Raw genomic sequence first — 22506 nt, 5'->3', positions numbered from 1 at the left:
GCTTATGTAATGCTGTGCCTAAATGACTGACATCAATCCAAATACCTTGCAAGATACCGCAGAGTGTTAGCTTTCAATAGAGACCAAAAATGATGTGTCTAGACAAAGGGGTTCTCAAGTTATAAGCCTTTGAAACTAAGTATGCAGTCTTGGTAACCAAAGTCCCTTTTGGAGTCTCCAAATGGACCTAAGACAAATGCACAGACATACCTGTAGAATTTTTTTTAATATAAAATCCATTTTTGAGTCTTTTGACTTGAAATATTTCTGTAGTAAGCTGAGACGTGGCTCTGGTCTTGTGTTGTCTGTATCTCACCTAGATGTATTTACAGCAGTGCGTTTTAGTCATTTTACAGATGTATGACTTGGACAGAAACCCCCCCCCCCCCCCTCTCCATTCTAGCCTCTGTAACTCGCTGTCAGTAAGTCCTAGAATCACCCTGGCACTTGTAACAAAAACTTGAGATTGTTACCTTTCCAATGATATCAAGCACACCCCTCAGTGTCAAAGTATATGGGAGCTGTACCACGTTTAATTTGGGTATGCCGTTTAGACCTACATACATACTGTACATACAGATACGTCTCGCTTTATTAGATAGATAGTTGACAACTAACTGATTAATCCTCGGCTCTATTAGTGTTACAACAAGGTGAAATATCTGCTGTGTCCCAGAGCTTAAAGTCACATCTATACATTATTTATTTTATCCAACAATCTAAAACCCAAAATATTATTAATCAACAACTATAAAACAAAGAAAAGCAGCAAATCCTCATATTTTAGAAGCTTGGAACGAAGAATGTTTGACATTTTGCTTTTGCCAATTAAATACGTGTGTGTATATGTGTGTGTGTGTGTGTGTGTGTGTGTGTGTGTGTGTGTCTGTGTGTGTGTTCTTGTTTAACTCTATTCGTGGGGTCCAACCGGGAATACAATATACTTGTGGGGTCCCGGCAGCTTTGCGGAGCCAAAATGCTGGACCCCACAAGGTTAAAGGTCTGTTTGAGGGTTAAGACTTGGTTTTAGGATTAGGGTTAGAATTAGGTTATGGTTAGGGTGAGGGTAAGGGTTAAGGTTAGGCATTTAGTTGTGATGGTTAAGGTTAGGGTAAGGGGCTAGGGAATGGATTATGTCAATGACGGGTCCCCACAAAGATATTGAAACAAACGTGTGTGTGTGTGTGTGTGTGTGTGTGAGAGAGTTTCTGTGTGTGTGTGTGTGTGTGTGTGTGTGTGTGTGTGTGTCAGAATCAGAAAGGAATTTGTCATGGTGTTGTTGGAGCATGTCACACATTGAAATATAAGAAGGATAAAAAGAATATAAACATTGTAAGTATAAACATATACACACAGTATGTATTAATAACGATAAAATAAATGTAAATAAATAGTAAAATAAGTTAAACAGTAGTAAAAAGGAACGCTACAGCAGAGTAGGTACAGTGGCATGAGGAGCCAGAGGTGGGGTCTGTGTGTGTGTGTGTGTGTGTGTGTGTGTGTGTGTGTGTGTGTGTGTGTGTGTGTGTGTGTGTGTGTGTGTGTGAGTTGAGGAGCCAGAGGTGTGGTGTGGAGAGAGTCAGGGGGGGTTCCGGGCCTTGTTAATAAGGCTAGTGGCGAAGGGGAAAAAACTGTTTATGTGGCGTGTGGTTGAGGTCCTGATGGACCTCAACCACACGCCAAAGAGTTTGTGTCCGGGGTGGGAGGGATCGTCTGTGTGTTCTGCAGACACACTGAACACTTACATCTGCAGTTGTTCTCCAGTCTGTGCTGCTTACTTTTAGGACAAACAGATGTTTTCTAACACTTCCTGTTAGTTTCTTCTGATCAAACTGAGACTCTGTTACAAACCTCAAACAAACAGGATTTATTTAGAACAGCCACATTTAAGCTTCTCTAAAAATGTATCTTAATTTTGTATTTTTTTGAGAGTTTGAATCGTGAGTTAAAGCCGTATGCGGATGATGTACGTATGTGTTCTCCAAAAAACAGCACAGTTGTTTTAAACTTTCATTACTAAAAAAACAATAAAAAAATAAATAAACCAGGTCGTCAGGAAAGTGAAAGGAGGCCACTGGCCAGGCTCACATACGTCTGACATTTGAGATGTTAAAGAAAAAAACAGCAGGAAACTGTGGCCTGACACATACACGCTTGTATGAGGTAGATGGTGATGACGCTATGATACAGCCCCCCAGTCAGTCAGTCAGTCAGTCACCAGTCAGTCTGTCTAGCAGCAGCATGGCAGTAACAACACTGTGCGTCGTCATTGGTGAGTACTAGGCCTAATAAAAGTGTGTTTTTGTTCTAAAAAGTTAACCCTTGTGTTGTCTTCCATTGGACCAAAACTGAAAAATCGAAACATTTTTTTGCCGTTGAATGCTTCTTTTCACTAGACTACCATGTATGTTGTACTTGCGGAGGGCGTTGTATGGAATCATCCATTTGTGTTATTTTTTTGGTTAAATAAAATTAGGTAGTTCAAAAGAAATCCATATTTCTAAAATAGAAATTTAGAAAACGGGACCCGAAAACAACACAAGGATTAAGTGCGTCCTTGTTTCTGAGCAATTTCAATGTTAATATCTTAACGTTAGATTGGAAACTGTGTTCTGTGTCTAGGGTTAGGGTTAACAAGATATCCATAATAACCTGACTTAACCCTTGTGTTGTCTTTGGATCAAGCTTGACCCGTTGTCTAAATGTCTATATATATACATAATTTATTTAACCTTTATTTAACCAGGTAGGCCGTTGAGAACAGGTTCTCATTTACAACGGCGACCTGGCCAAGAAAAGCGTAAGCATGCAAGACAACATATAGTTTCACAATCAACATAGTGCAAGAAAACAAAATCCTATAGGCTACAAAGGTACAGATTAAGTAGGCAGTTAAAGCCGGCACAAAGTGAGGTGTAAGTAAGTCGATTGGAAACGCGAAAGTGGTATGGTGGTAACATAACGTACATGATATAGACAATCTATAACATTGCTGAGATGTAGTAAAGAAGACAGAATACAATTAGTGCAAAAGAGATATCAGAAATATGGGTTTCAAAAGATAGGATCTCTACTTTCATTGAATTTTGTGTTTTGTTAAATTTTTGTAGCATTTCAAAAGAGTCAGAAATGTTTCGAGACAGTATCACAACTGAATGTTGACCCTTCTGTGATTATCCTTCCTTTAATATTAGTCTTCAAAATTCATAATTTCTGCTTTTTTAACTCAAGAATTAGGTATAATTTCCTATAAATTATGTTTATTGATCATGAATTTCAACAATAAGTGTAAAACTAGTAATGAGTTGTTGTTAGTGGTGTTTATACATGGTAGTGAAAAGAAGAGTTAAACGTCAAAAATAGTGCCAAAAACATTGAAAAAGGCACCAAAAGAGACAAAAAAACGTTAGAAAAAGTGATTTTCAGTTTTGGCCCCGGGAGGACGATGCATGGTCGACTGGAAGACAACAAAAGGGTTAAACTATTACTACTAAAAATAGTAGAAATGGTTAAGTCTGGTTTTAAAGAAATCTAGCTTTAAACCTGCAAACTTCTACTTGTAATTGCTTTACAATTGAGCATTCTTTTGCATCCAGTTTAAGTCTTTCTATTTTTCTTATTTTTCTGTGATGTTGTTTTGTTTTTGTCTCGACGCCGTTGTAAATGAGCGTCGCCCCCTCAATGATTTCTCGAGTATAAATAAAGGTTGAATTGAATCATATAATCACCACGAATGATCTTACGCAACTCCGGCAATGACTAACTTACTAATACTACCCATGCTTATCTGTGTGCATCTCAGCAAGAAGCAACCTGAGATAGATATGATCCTCTCTGTTAACCTGCTTTATATATTTGGGCATTATGCATATTGTCTTTTGTATATTTGCACTCTTTCCTACTTTGCTGCACAACAATTTCCCTTCGGAATTAGGAAAACTTCTATCTTTTATTATCTTAATAATATATAAACCACAGGGAACCTTTTTGTACTGATAACTAAAGACATAATAATGACTTTCATGTTACCACACATTAATCAGAAAACAAACTGCAACATGAAGACGACTCACCAGAGCATCACAGAAACCACCTGTTTCCCTTCACAGACGCATATTCATCTTTCTCAAAGTGTCTGCAGAATGTATGTATGTATGTGTGTGTGTGTGTGTGTGTGTGTCTCTCTCTGTGTGAGTCTGTAAAGTGTCTGCAGAGAGCGTCCGCGAGATGCAGCGTTATCTTTAAAGTGTTAGTTTCTCTTATCGTGGTTTTCACACTGACAGCGGCGACTTTTACATGTTACTGTAAATGTGATCAGATTGTGGGCAAAATGTGAAGCTTTGGTGGCGTCTTCTTCTTCTTCCGTATTTTCGTAGCGCCTTGCAGATGTAGATGCTATCATCTTTGGTTCTTTGAATTTCTTTTTTTTTTCTGGCCTTCATACTGTAGCGTTGCTTTGCAGACAGGCGGAGAGCACTCTGTGTTTATAAGAATTGAAAATAAACTTCACGAAATATCTTTGCGTCTTCCCGTCGACCCCGACAGTGAAGGCAGCCGAGCGATTTGTTGCTGCTGTGTTTGAAATTGACGCCTGCGGAGATGAGTGTGACCGCCCGTATTGTTCAAAATAACATCCGCAGTGAAAGAAGGAAGCAAGAAGATGTGAAAAAAAAGGTGTGCAGCTTGCTGAGTGTCCACACATCGGAGAAGATTGCCTGCATGTTTACTTCTGCAAGAATTTAAAGTTTTCTGTTGAGGTGCATTTAACTTTATCTAAATTTCCAACAATTCCTCCAAACCACAAGATGATATCGGTCGTTTATTCCTATTTCAACCTACAGGAGCGTTTTAGAAATTGACGCCTCGAGCGGTGGCAGAAAATATATTTCATTAAAAGCATTTTAATAGGTCGTATAGGTCACAATTTTAAACTCGTCGCTAATGTTGTAAAAAACAATGATGCTCGCTTAGCTGCTAGCGTGGCACTCCCTCATACTCTGCTTCTGACTGGCTAGTAGTCATTACCTAGGTACTGTCAGGGCACGCCCTCATACTCTGCTTCTGACTGGCTAGTAGTCCTTATACTGTCAGGGCACGCCCTCATACTCTGCTTCTGACTGGCTAGTAGTCCTTACCTAGGTACTGTCAGGGCACGCCCTCATACTCTGCTTCTGACTGGCTAGTAGTCCTTACCTAGCTACTGCACATGTGCGACTCCCAACAAAGATGGAACAGAAGTGAGATGTCTCACTTTGTAGCTAAAACAGAGAGCTCAATACACAGAGTGAAAAGAGGAGCTGTAGCAACAAAATATATGGTGTTTTTTGAAAATTAAACCATGTAAACCTATTCCGATACAACCTCTAAATATAATTATAAACCTGAAAATGAGCATAATATGAGCACTTTAAACTAATGACCTCTGGGAGCACTTTTTTCCCGGCAGGGATTCCAGCAGCAACACAAGTTCAGTTATCAGTACTAGAGGGCTGCATTGGGATTGGGTCCCGCAAATCTCGCGGGAGCGGGCGGTTTTAACTTTGCTGCGGGCGGGAGCAGGCGGCTAAAAAAAACACTGCGGGATCGGGATGTAGCCTGGAACCCCCCAACGCCAGCAGAAACCATAGATATACATATATACTGACTGAGTATATACTGTATACCCATCTATGAGCAGACACCATAGATATACATATATACTGACTGAGTATATACTGTATAGCCCATCTATGAGTAGACACCATAGATATACATATATACTGACTGAGTATATACTGTATAGGCCATCTATGAGTAGACACCATAGATATACATATATACTGACTGAGTATATACTGTATAGGCCATCTATGAGTAGACACCATAGATATACATATATACTGACTGAGTATATACTGTATAGGCCATCTATGAGCAGACACCAGCGTGTCTGAGCCTCCCAGGACGGGGGAGCTCCGAGCCAAGGCTCCGTCCACCCTCATCCTCGGCTCCTTCCTCCCCCTCTCTCCCTCTCCTCTCTCCCTCATCCTCGGCTCCTTCCTCCCCCTCTCTCCCTCTCCTCTCTCCCTCATCCTCGGCTCCTTCCTCCCCCTCTCTCCCTCTCCTCTCTCCCTCATCCTCGGCTCCTTCCTCCCCCTCTCTCCCTCTCCTTATGCTCCTTCCTCCCCGTCTAACAGCAGCAAGCACCTGCCTTCTTTGCCTTCATCTTCTCCCTATTAACCTATAAAATGAGGTGTTTTCTCATGCGGGACGGGAGAAGACACAACATCAATGCATCTCTATTATTGTGCGGGCATAAATTCTCAGAGTTTTGCGGGTGCGGGCGGGAGTGGACGTACACATTGCGGGAGCGGGCGGGAGTGTAACACACACATTGCGGGTGCGGGCGGTAATGGTCAGAAATTCGCCGGGAGCGGGATGAAGAAAACAGTCCCGCGCAGGGCTCTAATCAGTACCATTGATTGTCAGACACACAACAGTGTGTATGTTAAGGAAAGTAAAATCAATCTAAATGAACTATCATCTGTCTGTTTCTTGCAGCCGCTCTGAGAGTCATTCCCAACAGATCCCAGTTCTTCCAGTACGAGTCCGTCAAACTGAGCTGTGGGCCGCTGGGAAACTCTTCTGGCTGGAGAGTTAAGAGGAACACATCCGCAAACATAAATGAATCCTGTGATAGAATGAATGAATCTGACTGCTCCATTAGTGAACTTTACCCGTTAGACAGCGGCGTGTACTGGTGTGAGTCTGCAGCGGGAGAATGCAGCAACACCGTCAACATCAACGTGATCGGCGGTGGGTTTAAATAAAGGTGTAGTTCTATAGGGGAGAATCTTTTTAAATCTCAATATATCCTCCTGTTTCTCAGTCATCTAGGTCATACTGGAGTTATCCAGGGAAGGGTTAAACTCGAGGGAAGCTGGACTTAGTTAAAGATGCTCCGAAGACATTTCGTCTTTCACCTGAGAGACTTCTTCAGTGTTGTCTACACGGTAGAAAAACTCAGCTAATTAACCTCTGTGTGGTGGCAGCATGCTGTCCTTTCCAACCCGTAAAATACGGACGCTTGGGCAGTGGCTTTGGAAAAAGCACCCTTCAATGTGTGTGCATTTTTATTTAGAATTTTGGCACTTTCACAGACATTTTTGGTGCTTTCCCCCCCAGTTTAACCCTTCCCTGGTTCCTTATTCTAGTGTTGCTGGAGTTTTGCCCTTTTCAAAAGATCTTAAACTGTCTTCTTGTCTTTCTGGCCATCTGTCACTCAGCTGGTGGTGTGATCCTGGAGAGTCCAGTCCTTCCTGTGATGGAGGGAGACGCTGTGACTCTGCGCTGCAGAACCAAGAGGACTTCCTCCTTCAACCTCACAGCTGATTTCTATAAAGATGGCCGCCTCATCAGGAGCAGCTCTACGGGAACCCTGACCATCCACAGTGTTTCAAATTCAGACGAAGGACTCTACAAGTGCAACGTCTCTGGAGCTGGAGAATCACCAGACGGCTGGCTGACTGTCAGAGGTACTTGATGGCCCTTTCACACATGCACTTCAACCCTGAAATTATCTAGACATTAGGGAACGCAAACGTCCGAATCACTTGGGCAGGACATCAAACAGCATTTAAACTACCAGCTCCTAAGTACAAACCCTGTGTAATAGAGCAGCTCATTGTCCAGAGAATTGAGATGAGAGGATTGAAAATGTAATATAACAACGCATTCTCATGAATGGGTTCGTACGATATCATACGAAATTATTTTAGTAATTATAAGTAAGTAATAAGTTATTTTATAATTAGTTTAGACACCAAAATGACTAGTTAAGACTTTTTTCTGGTGCTTTCTCTGACGTTTTTGTTGCTTTTTTCTATGATGGCTAAGGAACTATTTTTCTGACTTTTTTAGAGCTTTATGAAGCCCAAACTGTAAGTGAGAAGGCTATATGAGACATGCAATAATACAGTCAACATATTTGACTTTATCTTATACGTTAAAGCATGTCAATAAACTATACGTGTCTGGCCCTTGACGTTATTCTCATTTTCCAGTCTGGCCCTAAGTGAAGTTGAGTTTGACATCCCTGCCTAAAGTCGTACTACCTGGGCACGATCACCCGTTACCTGGGTGAAAGTCTTGTGTTTTACCCCAGAAAGCGAACTCCGTTCTCCTGCTTGAAAGCCCTGTGTTTTAGGAGCCAAACATCCACCCCGACCTCCTCCCTACGCTGATGACAGCGCTCTTAAACCCCAGAAGTTAATGTGGTGCTGACAGTAACAAATACGTGGAATACATGAGTTACAGTGCATTACTTAGCTATATGTACAAATGGTTCATGAGAAAACCCTGAGCATAAGTGTAGATATTAATCAGTGTGTATAGCATAAAGCCAGCCTCGTACACAGAGCTTTTTTCCCCCTTTGCATTGAGGCCAACCTGTGGTCTTTCTGTTTTTGAAGCAGGGCATCCTGAGTCGCCTGACTCCCTCTGCACACACATTGTACTTCCTGTGGTGGGCCTCGCGTTGGTCGCTCTTGTCTCGGTGATGCTGCTCTGCCTCTGGAGAAGCCACAAAGGTCAGCCTGTTTGAATGTCAACAAAATAACATTTTGCACCTTGCTGTTTCAGCGATACTTCTGTCGAGTGTGGAAGCTTTATTCTCTTAGATAGGAAACAGTCATGAATGAAATAAATAAATACATCTTAAGGTCCACTTACTAGCTTTTTCCTGATTTTCAACTCATCAAAAACGTGCGTTTACATACACAGCAGTAACGGGTTAAGTGAATAACCGGGTTCTGCCAGTTCTTCCCGTATACATAAGTGGGGAAGAATGTGCAAAATGACCGGAGTAACTCTACCTCCGCCAACGTATAGTCAACAAGGCTTTTTCTTCCAGTTGACCTAGGATGGCTTTTCAGCGCTGTACATTTCAAACATGTCCTCAGTGGGTTTTAAAGTTTAAAGCTTGTGTTGTTGTTGTTGTTTTTGCCCACAATATAGGTTGCTCTCTGCCAACGTATAACTAGTACGTAATGAGGCTTGTCAAAATCACAACAACATGGAAAGCGGGGAGAAATAAGTCTCCTGGTCCGTCCAGAAATGGGTCTTGTTGATAGTTCTTGCCATGGCAAAGTCCTGAGTGGGTTTAAAGGGTTAAACCTTGTGTTGTTGCTGTTGTTTTTAGCGCTGTTGCTTCCAACTGGGTCAAAAACCACTGCAGTGGAGCATGTGCAGAGGCCTAACCTGAGTTTACTCCAGTTATGCACGAATACCCCGGTTACTTAAAGAGTAGTCTCGCATTGCCAGACCTTCCTCCACAGCGCTGCGGAGGAAGGCCCGGCTAGTCCACACAACAATCCGGGATGGGAGAACAACATGCTCTGGTTTATTGGCGTTTCTTTAAACCAATCACAATTGTCTTGGGCGGCGCTAAGGACCGGACAGAGACACAGTGCCTCTGCAAAATAGCCTTGGGAAGGAACACGTTTTGGTGGAACGTGTGTACGTTCAAAAGTAGTTTTAGTCGTGCAACAGAAACCTCAGATTGGACAGATAGTCTAGCTAGCTGTCTGGATTTACCCTGCAGAGATCTGAGGAGCAGTTAACCATAGTCGTATTGTCAAATTACAACACAAAGAAAGAGGAAGGTAACGGACATCTGGCAGAAAATTAGGGAACCAGAAAAATCCTGGAAATGAAAAGTGATCAATAAAGACTACTAAAGAAGTTATTTAGGTTTGTTAACCGGGGGATGAGAACTCAGACTGTAGCCGGGGTAAGGTCAGTGTTTACATGGCATTTGAGAAACCGGGGTATTGCCTTAACCCGTATATAATCTGGTTTATAATCTGCATGTAAACACATGACAAGTGAGCTAATTCATTCTGCTGAGAAAAAGACACAAGATGCAGGGCAGCCTCAAGAAAAGCCAGTAATCGGACCTTGACCGTGAAAACGTTTTGCATGAATGTATGTCTGTAGTTTGAAAAGCGCTTCAACGACAGCAAAAAGTCTAATTTTAACTGGGAGTGTCTCCACCTGCGTAGCTCTGGGTAATAAAACAAACATACTTTGAGGTCCTACTATTCATTTTAAATAGAGCAGATACATCTTTTGTTCTTAAGTGACATCAGTAGGAAAGTCATGTTCATCAAGCAGGTTTACAAGTTTAGTTCACGACCAATCCTTTTCTTCCTGTAAAAAACATAAAATAATTATTTTTCTGTTCGTTTTCTTGCTGATGATGATGGCATCTCTTTTCATACGGTAGAAAAGACTAGAAAACTTAAAGAATGAATCGGTAAAGTGCAGGTTAATTCAACTTCATGACGTCAGCCATCTTTAACGAAGTTTTAAAGAAAACTGTAAGTCTGCATGCCCCACAGATTCTGATCTTTAAAATGGCCTTTACGTTTAAAGCAATGTTTTGTATTGTTTGTATTCATCAGATAATAACTGTCGGATTTCAGGTTATTTGACAATTTTCTATTCAACCAATTGATGACTATGGATATTAAAAAGATTTTCAAACAGAACATCATGCTGTTCCATACGTGGCTGACAGAAAAATATATCTTCTCCTTGGTGGTGAAATCAGAACAATATTTCTACCGTTTCCATGTTTACATCTTTGCTTTATTGTCCAAAAGCTTCTAATCCCAAGTGACACAAAAACCCGTTTTACAAAGTTTTCAGCAGCAACTTTTCCGTTTTATTGGAATTAACATTAAATTAATATTATTTAAATGTTAAAATACGGCCGCTGTGTAACAGTGAGTTTGTTGTTCTGCAGGTAAAGTGAGGCGTGATGTCTCGTACACCGACGTTATCAACACACAGGAAGTGCAGCCCAACGGGATCAGAGGTAAACATAATCGGACCTTGACCGTGAAAACGTTTTGCATGAATGTACGTATGTCTGTAGTTTGAAAAGCGATTCAACAACAGCAAAAAGTCTAATTTTAACTGGGAGTGTCTCCACCTGCGTAGCTCTGGGTAATAAAACAAACATACTTTGAGGTCCTACTATTCATTTTAAATAGAGCAGATACATCTTTTGTTCTTAAGTGACATCAGTAGGAGAGAGAGTAAGATACATTATTAAACTCTTGCCTAAGGACTATATATATATATATATATATACACACACACACACACACACACACACCCTACCGGTCAAAAGTTTGGGGTCACGTAGAAATTTCCATTCCACTCCATTACACACAGAATAGCAGCTGATCTGAGTGGGTGGCTGATCTTTAATACAATGTCTACAGTGCCCATTATCAGCAACCATTCATCCAATGCTCCAAAGGCCCATTCTGTTTACTAATCTGATATCATTTTAAAAGATGAACTGAGAAAACATTGGAGAATCCTTTTGCAATTATGTAAGCACATAATGTAATCTGAAAACTGCTGCCCTGATTAAAAAAACAATGCAACTGATCTCAGCTGGTATTCTGTCTGTAATGGAAATTTCTAAGTGGCCCAAAACTTTTGACCGGTAGTTTAAATACAAGGGTGTAACTTTGGTTTGAGAAATGGGGCGGTCTGGGGGTCTTCTGTCAGAAAAATGTTTTTGTTTGAATCACATTTCCTGCATTTCTACATACATGTAAAGGGACTATGGTGATACAAAATCCAGGAAATAATGAAGTTGACCATAATGATAAATTATGCCAGAAAAAATAAGACTAAACTTTGTATAAGAAAAAGATGTCTTTCTTTATTGCTTAAAATAGGGGCCAAATACCGAGACTTATAAATAAAATAATATCAAACTAATTTAAAAGTCGTCCCCAGTAGATATTTCGCCCTATTATATATATATATATATATATGTGTGTGTGTATTTGTGTGATCTTACACCATAAAACACTCAGTGTGATTATCAGCTGCCCGTGAGTCATTTCTACCACTGTGTATTATGATTGTTTTATGTAATGTCTCTCTGAGCCATGTGTGTTTGTCGTGGGGAATCCTGTCCTCTCACCTAGTTCACATAGTGATCTAGCGCCGTCATAACTCACCATGGTTACAGTAACAACTAAACGGTTGGCACGAGATCACAGCTCCACCTAGACTTTAACTCTCCACATACTGCTGTTATTAGACTGACCCAGTTTCTATTTATAGTAATCTGATACAACACATGGAAACAGACAGACAAACATCGACACAGGAGAATAAATATTAAGGCTTCAAAGCTAACAGATAATCTTTAAATCTCTCTTCGCCGTGTTTAGATTGTTTACAGCAATTACTTTTTGACAGTCCTTACTTTTCATTTCTTACGGTTCTTCGGTTCGTTCCGGTACCGTTCCAGTACCGTTCTTTGGCAGTATTGTACATTCATGCTTCTGAAAAGGCCTCCAGGGAACAGTGACATAATGTTATACTGTGTCTATTATTCTAATAATGTGATTCTATGCTCCTGGACAGATGTGGACGCTGCAGAGAGCTTCTACTCTACTCTACAACCGGTAGAACACCTGACAGGAAACATCAACAGTCTCACTCCCAGCATGTCAAAAACCGACGCTTGGTCAGGGGTCTATGGCGTTTGTTACTGACGCACAAAGTCTCCTTTAGCGTCTCGGTCCGACGCAGGAGGCTTTCAACATGTGGAAATGTATATTTTATGATTTTATGTCCAGTGTGCTTTTACAGAATTACAAAGTTTATTAAAGGGTTTGTCTTCTGAGCAGCCTGGCTGAAACTTTTTCACAAAGCTGAGCCACTTCATCGACGAGGGAATGAAGACTTAACGGTCGACCAAAAACACTGACGTCTCGGTTTTATCGTCTGGATATAATGAAACAGAAAGTTCAGTGTCTGTGCAATGAAACAAGCTGAAACTGAAGTGAAATAAATCTCATGAAAGCAGACACAGTAAACGCCTCTCCCGTCTGTCCCGTCTCTCCCGTCTGTCCCGTCTGTCCCGGGAGTTCTCAACACCAGTTTGTGTACAGGAATCAAAATCAAATGTTTCCATTTAATTTTTTTTTTTAGATTTCTTTATTGAAAAGTTATTTAAAAGTACAGAGTCCAACATGTAAATGTACCAGATTTAGCCATACAGGCTAATTTTCATCTGCACTCCCTAGCCGGTTGATGGCTTAAAAACAATAGATACGCTACAACAATACAGCAAATACACATACAACAAGAACGACAAAGGCATAGAGAATTAAAAATGACATAACCACTATTCCAGATCAGGACAACTGGCAGGTTGATGGCCTGAGAAAAACATAACGCAAGTATCATACACAGTAGACACAGGTGAAAGTGCATAGACACACATTAGGACGCATCAACAACACATAAGCACACACAGAGACACTACCGTAGCAATAAAGACGAACACATTATTCTGTATTATGGCAGCATATTTGATTAGTCGGTAACCAATGTTTTATGGATTTGGAGAAGGATTTGATAGATGTGATGTTCCTTAGTTCAAAGTTTTCAGTGTCAGACATTGGTGAGAGATTCATTCATTCATTCACTTATCTCAGATGCATCATTGGTCTTTGTTTTCAGAGTAAAAAGTCAAAATTCTGATTAAAAATCAGGAAATACTCAAAGACAAAGTCATCAACGCTGAGGGAAAACTATCGTGAGCACGAGATACTTTGCTCGTACTGCTAACTTTATGTTGCTAAAGTTAATATTTCACATTCACAGCATGTAATTGGTTAACACTGCAGTTACCTCATCATCTTTAAGTTTGTTGATGATACTGTCAGGTACGTCTCGTTGTGTTTTCAGGAAGATGAATACCTCCTCCTCCTCGGCAGCCACTCTGACTGCTACTCAGATCGGTTTCTCGTGAGAACGAGATACATTCGCGTGCTCACGAAAAAAAAACAACCTTTTAGGGTCTCCGTAGAGACCGGCCTTTATTGAACAAGTTTACGGCTAGAATAGAATTAGATCAACAGCCATGAACTTTTTCTCATAACATATTATGGTATATGTTTATTCCCTTCTACAGCAGAGTTAGGGTTAAAAGAAAAGGAAGATACTATCAGGAAAACAGAGATTAGCTTTCTTTCAAGTAAGATTGTTCCCTTAAAAATGTCTGAGTTGTAGACACAACAGAATGAAAATAATACAGCTGACTGAACTGAACTGCCACCTAGAAACCCAAACAATCAAGACTAAACATAGATTTGCGAGAGTGTTCGAGACTTCGTTTGACATGCCGTCATGCTGTCATTTGTAGCATTTCTAAAGTCTCTGTGCATTGTGTGTCAAGTATCTGTCGGTCACTGAGGTCAAAAGTCGACTTTAATTATAGTTAATCATTAGGTGTTGACAGAAACAGTTCTTATCTTACCACTATTAATAGCTGACTAAACCGGTATTTCCTCATGACTTTTGATTGTTAGTCGTCTCAAAGGGAATTCCCTTCCTTTTATGTACACACTGAACACAAACCTATGAGACAGGACCGAAATACACGAATAAAAGTCACAGTGCAGGGTAAGAAACAAGCCTGGTTCAAACATTAGATTCATGACTTTTAAAGTGACTCGGGATCTTCAAACATGACATCATAAAGAGGCTTATATTTCCCTAAAAAACCCTGAAAACTTCACGGGAAACTCTGTTTTGTTCTATCACGTGAGCAGACCATAAATGCTGCAGTAAAATAATAGTCAATATTCCCCCTGGTTAGTATATTGCTACTGTGACGCCATCAGCAGCAGGAAAAACACGGCAGCATCCTGATAGAGCCAGCTCTGTTCCTTTGTACGTCGACAAAAGAAAACCCCCCAGTTATACCTCCTGTTAGAATCTACCCCTAGGATTGGTTCACAGGAGTTTGAGCATCACCATGGTACACCAGCATGTAGGAAGGACAACTAATATTTCCGTTCAAGCCATTTTAAAAAAAAAAAAAACTTTGCACACATTCAGGGCGAAAATGCCAGATCTTTTGGCCTAATAAGATCTCCAACAATGAACTGTACAAGAAAACGGGAAGCCACAGCATCACCAAGGAGATTACGCACAGACGCCTGAGATGGCCAGGACATGTGTTGAGGATGGAGCATGACTGCATCACAAAATTCGCCTTAAAGTGCCCATATTATGAAAATGGGATATGGGGTGTTATTTTGTGTCTCTGGTGCTTCCACACGCATACAAACTTCTGAATGTGTCCTGCCTTCAGTCTCCAGGTGAGCTGTTCAAAATCTGCAGGGCTTTCTACGTCACTAGCCGAGATGAGGTAGCTAGCATACTAGCTCGTTCTGAATGGCAAAACGCTGCTACAACACACACTAGTTCACCGTAAGCTACAAAAGAACTCCTTCCATGTCCCAGTTCTGCAGGTATTCAACACAAAGTTGGAAGTGCGCCCTCCTTTAGAAGAAGTCTCCCGGCTAATCCTGCCTTGTACAGACCGAAGTTGGAGAAACAAACAGCTAGCTGATGTGATCCTTACCTAGCTAGTGCGCATGTGCGCCTCCCAACATCTGCAGCAATGTGCAGTACAACAAAAATAGGGTGTTTTTTTGAAAATTAAATCATGTAAAGCTATTCTGGTACAACCTCAAAATACAATTATGAACCTGAAAATGAGCATGATATGGCCACTTTAAGGTGGACACCATCTGGCAAAAAAAAAAACATGGGAGGCCCAAAACCACCCGGCGCACAACGTTGACACAAGAGCTGGAACAAATGAACCTGTCACAGGGAGAGGCCCAACATGCTGCCAGGGGCCGAAAGCAATGGAGAGTGCTCATTGAAGCCTTATGTCCCATAGGGGACGAAGAGGAGTAAGTAAGTAAGGGCAAAGGTAGATGATGAGGCTTGACGGTTATAGTGTTTCTATAAATGATAAACAGTGAGCTGATGATGAGACGATTGAGGAAATAAAAGTGAATAATAAAAATAGTTTCCCCCCGGTTAGTATCTCTTCTGACTGTAATGACATCAGCAGCAGGAACAACACGGCAGCTTCCTGATAGAGCCAGCTCTGTTCCTTGTACGTCAACAAAAGAAAACCCCCCAGTTATGCCTCCATTAAGGGTTTTTTTCCATACAACTAAACAAAGAAAAAGTCAGATTTTCCAGTTTCCTCCGGAGGCCAAAGCTGTGTATGTACAGTATTGTTTGTGGTTATGTCATTTATCACGTGACTTTTTGGGTGTTACATGCAACATTTGAGCATATAAACTGACACAATGAAAACATTTAAAAACCAGACTGTAACTCTACGAGACATCCGGCGGACGACACAGCTGTTGCCTCAAAGCCTGGATCAAAATTAAATTGGGAACAGTTAAAGGGACTGTTGTTTCATAATGAAAACATCGATGCATCAAAACTGATCAACTCCGAGCCTCACACACCTTTAGTTTGAATTCAGAAAATAATCAGTTATCAAAGTCTTTACACTTTCATTGATCAATCCAATAAAACCTGAGACACTTTGGTAAACTTTTCATACCTGAAAAAGACAACAGGGCTCATCAATAACTTTGTTTCTATGTCACAAAGTTGTTTCAAGTTGTGAGTCCAATTGCTAATAGTCTCGCTTTGCCAGACCCTCCTCCAAAGCGCGCTGAAGGAGGGTCTGGCTACTCCACACAGCATTGCAGGATGGGAGGAAAACATGCTCTGGTTTTTTTGGCATTTCTTTAAACCAGTCACAATCGTGACAGACGGCGCTAAACTCCGCACAGAGCTGCTGTAAAAAAGTTGTGCGAGAGAAAACTCAGATTGGACAGATAGTCTAGCTAGCTGTCTGGATTTACCCTGCAGAGATCTGAGGAGCTGTTAACCATAGTCCTTTGGCATGGTTTAATTTCAGTTAGCCTAATAGCTGGTTTGATCTGCATTGAGAGATGATTTTATGGAAAGTACCCCATGCCAATCTCTAGGTATGGTGAAGGGTACGTGATGATGTGGGGCTATTTTAATTCCAAAGGCCAAGGGAACTTTATCAGGATGCATAGTATCCTGGATCCATGAAATAACTGGCCTTTAAAAATAAAAATCTGCCTGCCTCTATGGGAATTTAACATAGGGGTGTACTGACTTATGCCCCCTGTATTTTAAGGAAGAACATTTATTTATTTACAATACATTATTCATTCACAAAGACAATTGGTGTCCTTAAAGGTTAGATTTTTCCTAATTTTTTTTTTTTTTTTTAAATGAAGGCATTAAGATCAATTTCCAAAAGATGATTTTTTTATTCCTCTTTTTAGTCAACTTTAGCATGGGTGTATTAACTTATGCTGAGCGCTGTATTGTATAAAATGAAGCTGCATAATAAACTAGGTCTACAATAATGTGTATGGCGGCCTAAAGCCTTTATACATACCTTATACTGCATAGAATACTAAGCTATTAAAATAGCCTAATAATCGTTGGCATGATTTTATAAATCATGTTTTAATGTTAAACATACATGTGGCACCGTGAATCCTCAGGATGAACTGTATCTGTGGATGGCTACCTTGTTTTCACATCTGGCCCCACTGATTTGAACGTTTAAAAGAGTCAGGACGGTGACACCTGCTGGTCAAGCCTTGGTAATGCATTCGTTTAGAAAGAGTGAAAATAGAAATGACCCTGCCGAAATCATCCTTATTATTTAGGTCCCTGAAGGCTCGGGTGATGATAAAAGGATAGGAAAAGGAAGAAAACAAAACAGGGAAGACACTCCTGCTTTCCTCGGGTCAAATTTGACCCGTTTTCAAATAGTTTCTATATCAGAAATTCAGGTTTCTTTCAATCAAATTGTAAAAAAAAAAGAATAACGTGGATGGTTCTGTATGACGCTCTTCACAAGTAAAGTTTTATGGCATTTAAAAAAAAAATTGACAAAAGGACTTTGGGAAAAGAGACAAAAACATCGAGAAAAAAAGTGACAAAAATGTCGGAGAAAGCCTCAAAAACGTGGTTAAAAACAACAACAAAAATGTCTTAAAAAAAACGCAGGAAAAAAAAAGAACTTCGTGAAAAGTGACAAAAAGTGTGTGCGGTTTTAATTTTAATATTCTAACCCAGAAAAACTAAAAGTTGCATTTTGCATGGTCGACGGGAAGACAACACAAGGGTTAAGCAAAAGATGACAAACATGAATTTCCCTTTGTTTTATTTGGTGGGATGATCAGCAGCAGAAGAAGTGACGGAATGATGCGTTCAGGCGTAACCAACCTTGACCGATTTTTAAGTTCTGCAGAGCTCTGAGCTCTCACAGTGACTTCTCGTCTGAAAGGATCTTTCTACGTCAAATAAAGAGTTAACGTGCAGTGGTACCTGTGTGTTTGGGTTTTTAATTAAGAGTGCAATTACAAATGTATGTTCGCATGACTCAATAGAGATCCATTCCAAGGGTGAAAAATGTTTTAGACTGAAACGCAGGTGGCGTCACACAATAATGTATGAGGCGGTCGATCATCACACAGTGGCCCCCACCCTGGCGTGTGTTGTGGGAAGATAGCAGTCCCTGTGCCGGAGAAGAAGAGGGGGCCCAAGAAAGAATAAGTATAAGAGATGAGGGGAAGAATAGATTGAGGCTCACGAGGTCTGACAGTCTAGAGATACGTGGACCGGCTCCGACTTTTTGTCTGTTGCTAGGGAAACTTGAAAAACTGCTTTGTGATCCCACAGATCTGTGTATTGTAACTCCGATGCTTGACTGATTAAACAAATGTATTTGACTTTATCTTATCGTCTTATTTGGCTCCTGCTTAGGATCAATGTAATACCAATTTAACGAATGCATGGGGATATATAGGTCTTTTATTTGGAGTCAGACACATTGTCCCAAAAGAGGGGACACAGAGGAGGGAAATCCCAACAGAATCAATTTGGCATCTTTTTGTCTGGTTTGAATATAATTCACCAGATGGTTCAGTCCACGCAGAAGGATGATTACCTTGGGTTATCTTCCCATCGACCTTTTGTTTTTCTGGGTCAAAATTAAAAAAAACTTTTTGGTCTTCTTTTTCGACAATCTTTTCGCTTTTCCTCAATGTTTTTGTCACTTTTTTTTTTTTCGATGTTTTTGTCGACGCCCCCCCCCCCTTTTCTGCGCTTTTTCTGACATTTGTCACTTTTTTCAACGGTCATTCATCAATTTTTCTTCAAATGCTATAAGATTGTAGCCTAGAAATCTAGACGCACCCTAGCGGCAGCAAATGTAATTTGCAGCCAGGGTCAGTCTAGCGACTCTCCGTTGGCTTGCGAGCTGGAAAAACCAAACTCTGGTCAGGCCAATCACATCGTGTATAGAGTCGGTGGGCGGGGCTTAACATAATGACGGCATAGTTGCGACGGTTCCGCGTGAATTCCCTGCTACTTGAAAACAAAGAAGATGGCTGCTGCTGCTGGCGAACAGCGGTCTTTGGAATCGGCTTTAGCCGCGAATCTGGAAGACTTGGAGTTAAGCACTGAAGTCATTCTTAAAAAAGGAAGGTGTGTTCGGAGTTTTGCCGACCGGATACGGCAAAAGTTTAATCTATCAACTAGCGTTGCTCTGGTTGGTTGTAGCGCTAACCTATTGCGTGTGTTTATCCCGCCCCTCGGATTGAGCCCTGCCAATGGTGAGTTCCCAGACCCAACATCTTGATGTGGGTCTGGCTTGTCAGGCTAATAAGATTGAATAAAACACCCAAATTCAATGAAAGTAGTGAACTGATCATTCATTTTACTTGTGAAGAGCGTTGTATGGAACCATCCATGTTATTTTTTTTTTAACAATTTGGATGAAAGAGACCCAAATTTATGATATAGAAACTTTTTGAAAAAAATGGGTCAAATTTGACCCGATGACAACAGGAGGGTTAAATAAAGCATGTAGGCATCGTAATACACAACAAGATAACTACAAAAATATGAATATTGCCAGCATATGAACCATTTTATCTTCATCGTTCTGGTACAAGATGATCGGACGCTCTGCTTTTCGCCTCGGCTCGAGCTGCAGGGAAACCAGAGCGGAGAAAAGGTTAGAGTGAAGTGTGAATCTTGCACTTACTGCTTTATCAATCGTTTGCCTTCACCCTTCCTGTAAGGTAAAAAAAAAAAAACCCCCATGCATCTCCAAATGTGTCGACTGTGACTATACGTATTCTCTCGCCGAAAAACCACAGAGTGAGACCTGCGAGGCCACCTTCACAGTTCAGTGGAACAGGATGTGAAGCAGCAGCATGAACAACAATAACAAACTCAAACTAACTCAAACTGAAAAAAAAACGGTTTAACGGTTAAACACACCAGCAAACCATTTGGTTGCATCGAACACCCACGGTTTAGAGCAGTTCTTACCTCAAGCCCACCTGCGGTACTTGTAGATACCCAATGTGAGGATGGCTTTGCAGATGACGAAGAGCAGGATGCAGCAGAGCAGCCAGGGCAGAGGTATCATCATCATCATCAGAGGAGGAGGAGGAGGAGGAGGAGCATCTGTAGGCCGAGCTGGGAGGAAGAAAGTTAGAGTTTCAAATATGCAGTTTACAGACAAAAAACACATTTCCGTGAACTAAATTCAGTGGACATGATCTCAGTGTCCTCAGTGCTGGCTGACATTTCAAAGTTCAACGTTTTTAAACATGACACACAATCAATTCTGCTTTTCTAATACCAATACCAAAAAATATAATATTTTTTAACTAAATTTTCAAAAGAAATAACGTGGATCGCTCCCTACAACGCTGTTCACAAGTATTATTCATTCGTCATTCGTCATTCACATCGTCCAAAAACATTGAAAAAAAAAGTCACAATTTTGACCCAGAAAAACTAAAAGTTGCACAACATGTTTGGAGTCAAACCCGCGGCCGCTGCTTCGAGGACTAAGCCTCTGTATGTGGGGCGCGCTCTCTACCAGGTGAGCTACCCAGGTGCACGTATTCAGGCTTTTAGTTTAGCTATATTTATTTATTTATGTATTCATCTACCTATCTGGGTATCACCACATGTCCCATGATACGATATTGTTGCGATATTCTGGGATGTATTGCAATTTAATACCTTTTTTCTAATTTCCACTTATGTCTTTACTTATGTAAAAAGATACATTTCTCTGTTTCTCTCACTTGTATTGCTGATGAATGGGATTGTCAAGCAGAAAAACTGACCAAGACATATATAATAAAAGATCGATACTCGGCGTCTGTATATCGACACAGGATTGCCACGGAAAATATTGCGATACTATTGAGTCGACTAACAGCTGGAACACACCGCACGTGTGAGCAGCGTAGCGTAGTGTAGTTTGTTTGTTTTACGGCGCCCATGTAATCCAATCTATCCGGCCATACCGGTGCGAAACGCGAGCGTAGGTGTCAAGCCAGGAAGGAAATCACATACAGGAAGACAACAACAGCCGGATACTTACTACTACCAAAATAAAACACATTTCAAAATAAAACAGCCAGGTTCATGGTGATTTTGAGAGAGAAATTTCTCCGTTTGTTCATCTCCCATCAATTGTTTTCGCTGCTTGTCCGCCAGACAAACTGACCCAACACTGTCACGAAAACTCATATCATAAAAAATCATAAATGTGGTAACAAAGGAAATAAACTGATTGGTTAATTGATTGATAGAACAAAGACACTTCCACACAAGTCCTATGCCATACTAAACACTAGAGCGGACGTCACGTCACACACACGATGCGGAAACAGAACATAAGGTCACCTCTCACAGCCAGCCAGCTCTGCGGGGACTCTCCCTTCGTTGGGTGTTCACACTTGTAGAAGCCTTTGTCAGTTTTGGACACCGCTGGGAGGATCATCTCTCCTGCAGGCTCGGAGCCGATGAACACGTCGTTTTTGAAGAACGCGGCGGAGAAGTTGGATGCAGGATTCTTGTTGTATCTTTCCCTGTAGTAGCAGCGGAGCGTCACATTGTCTCCCTCCGCCACAGGAAGTGCAGGACTCTCCAGGATCACAACGCCGGCTGAAACAAAGAACAGCATTCAATCATTGTTGTTGTTGTTGTTGTGGTTGAAGACACGTGTAGCAACCTACTGTAATCTCTACATCTAATATGCTCATGTTTGGAAAGCTTTTATCACAGGGTAGTTTTTAAAGTTAATCCGTACAAATAGTGACAGACAACTTGAATCTGTGCGTAAAGCCAGTGGGATCAGCAGAGCTTAACTTGACTTAAAAACACAATGTAGGTGTGTGTTCTGTTTGATCTCTGCAGCAGTCCATGTGCCTGCCAACTCTTCCCTGTCCCATGGAGTCTCCAGCTGCTTCTTCCACCTGCAAACTCTGACTGTTGCTGCATTTTCGTTGGCCTGGGCATGGACGGATTATGAGATGTAAGAGCCCCACCCTGTCTACATGGGCATTACGTCTGAGTTTAACCCAAACCACCATCTTTTTCTAAACTTAAGTAAGTTTTTGTGCCTAAACATAACCGAACTGGGACCGTTTGACAATGTTAACGACATGGTTAAAACCGCGACCGTTACCTTCTCTGGTTTACTTATAAGGATGAATTTCTGCTAGCCTGGTCCTA

At 41.0% G+C, this 22506-nt stretch overlaps 2 protein-coding genes across 5 annotated transcripts in view; one reads left to right on the top strand and one right to left on the bottom strand.

Annotated features, from left to right (window-relative positions):
• The first annotated feature begins 1730 nt into the window (after nt 1–1730).
• Nucleotides 1731–12907, top strand: LOC116037670 (protein sidekick-like). Of its 3 annotated transcripts, none has more exons than XR_004895560.1 (7): nt 1731–2272; nt 6541–6795; nt 7266–7514; nt 8451–8567; nt 10787–10858; nt 12439–12646; nt 12689–12907. XR_004895560.1 is itself a non-coding variant. In XM_031281639.2 (6 exons), exons 1-6 carry the CDS (start codon nt 2107–2109, stop codon nt 12567–12569), a joined length of 990 nt encoding a protein of 329 aa, XP_031137499.1. In that variant the 5' UTR covers nt 1731–2106; the 3' UTR covers nt 12570–12682. The 3 variants fall into 3 exon arrangements, 1 of the variants encoding a protein (XP_031137499.1); XR_004895561.1 differs by having other exon boundaries at nt 1733–2272; nt 8454–8567; nt 12689–12906; XM_031281639.2 differs by lacking the exon at nt 12689–12907 and having other exon boundaries at nt 12439–12682.
• A 6778-nt stretch (nt 12908–19685) lies between these two features.
• The window catches only part of LOC116037662 (sialoadhesin-like), a 4995-nt gene continuing 2174 nt past the window's right edge, over nt 19686–22506 (bottom strand). The window contains exons 3-5 of one of the 2 annotated variants that reach the window (XM_035994018.1): nt 21676–21936; nt 20299–20448; nt 19686–19951 (exon numbers count right to left, since the gene is read on the bottom strand). In XM_035994018.1, coding sequence (XP_035849911.1) covers nt 20300–20448; nt 21676–21936 — 410 coding nt within the window. In that variant the 3' untranslated portion in view covers nt 19686–19951; nt 20299. The remainder of the gene's footprint in view (nt 19952–20298; nt 20449–21675; nt 21937–22506) is intronic. The other variant, XM_031281635.2, reaches the window with a different exon arrangement.

The sequence above is a fragment of the Sander lucioperca genome, chromosome 17 (assembly GCF_008315115.2).
Source record: "Sander lucioperca isolate FBNREF2018 chromosome 17, SLUC_FBN_1.2, whole genome shotgun sequence".
Classification (NCBI taxonomy): Eukaryota; Metazoa; Chordata; class Actinopteri; order Perciformes; family Percidae; genus Sander; species Sander lucioperca.
This window is presented reverse-complemented; position numbering and strand designations above follow the sequence as displayed.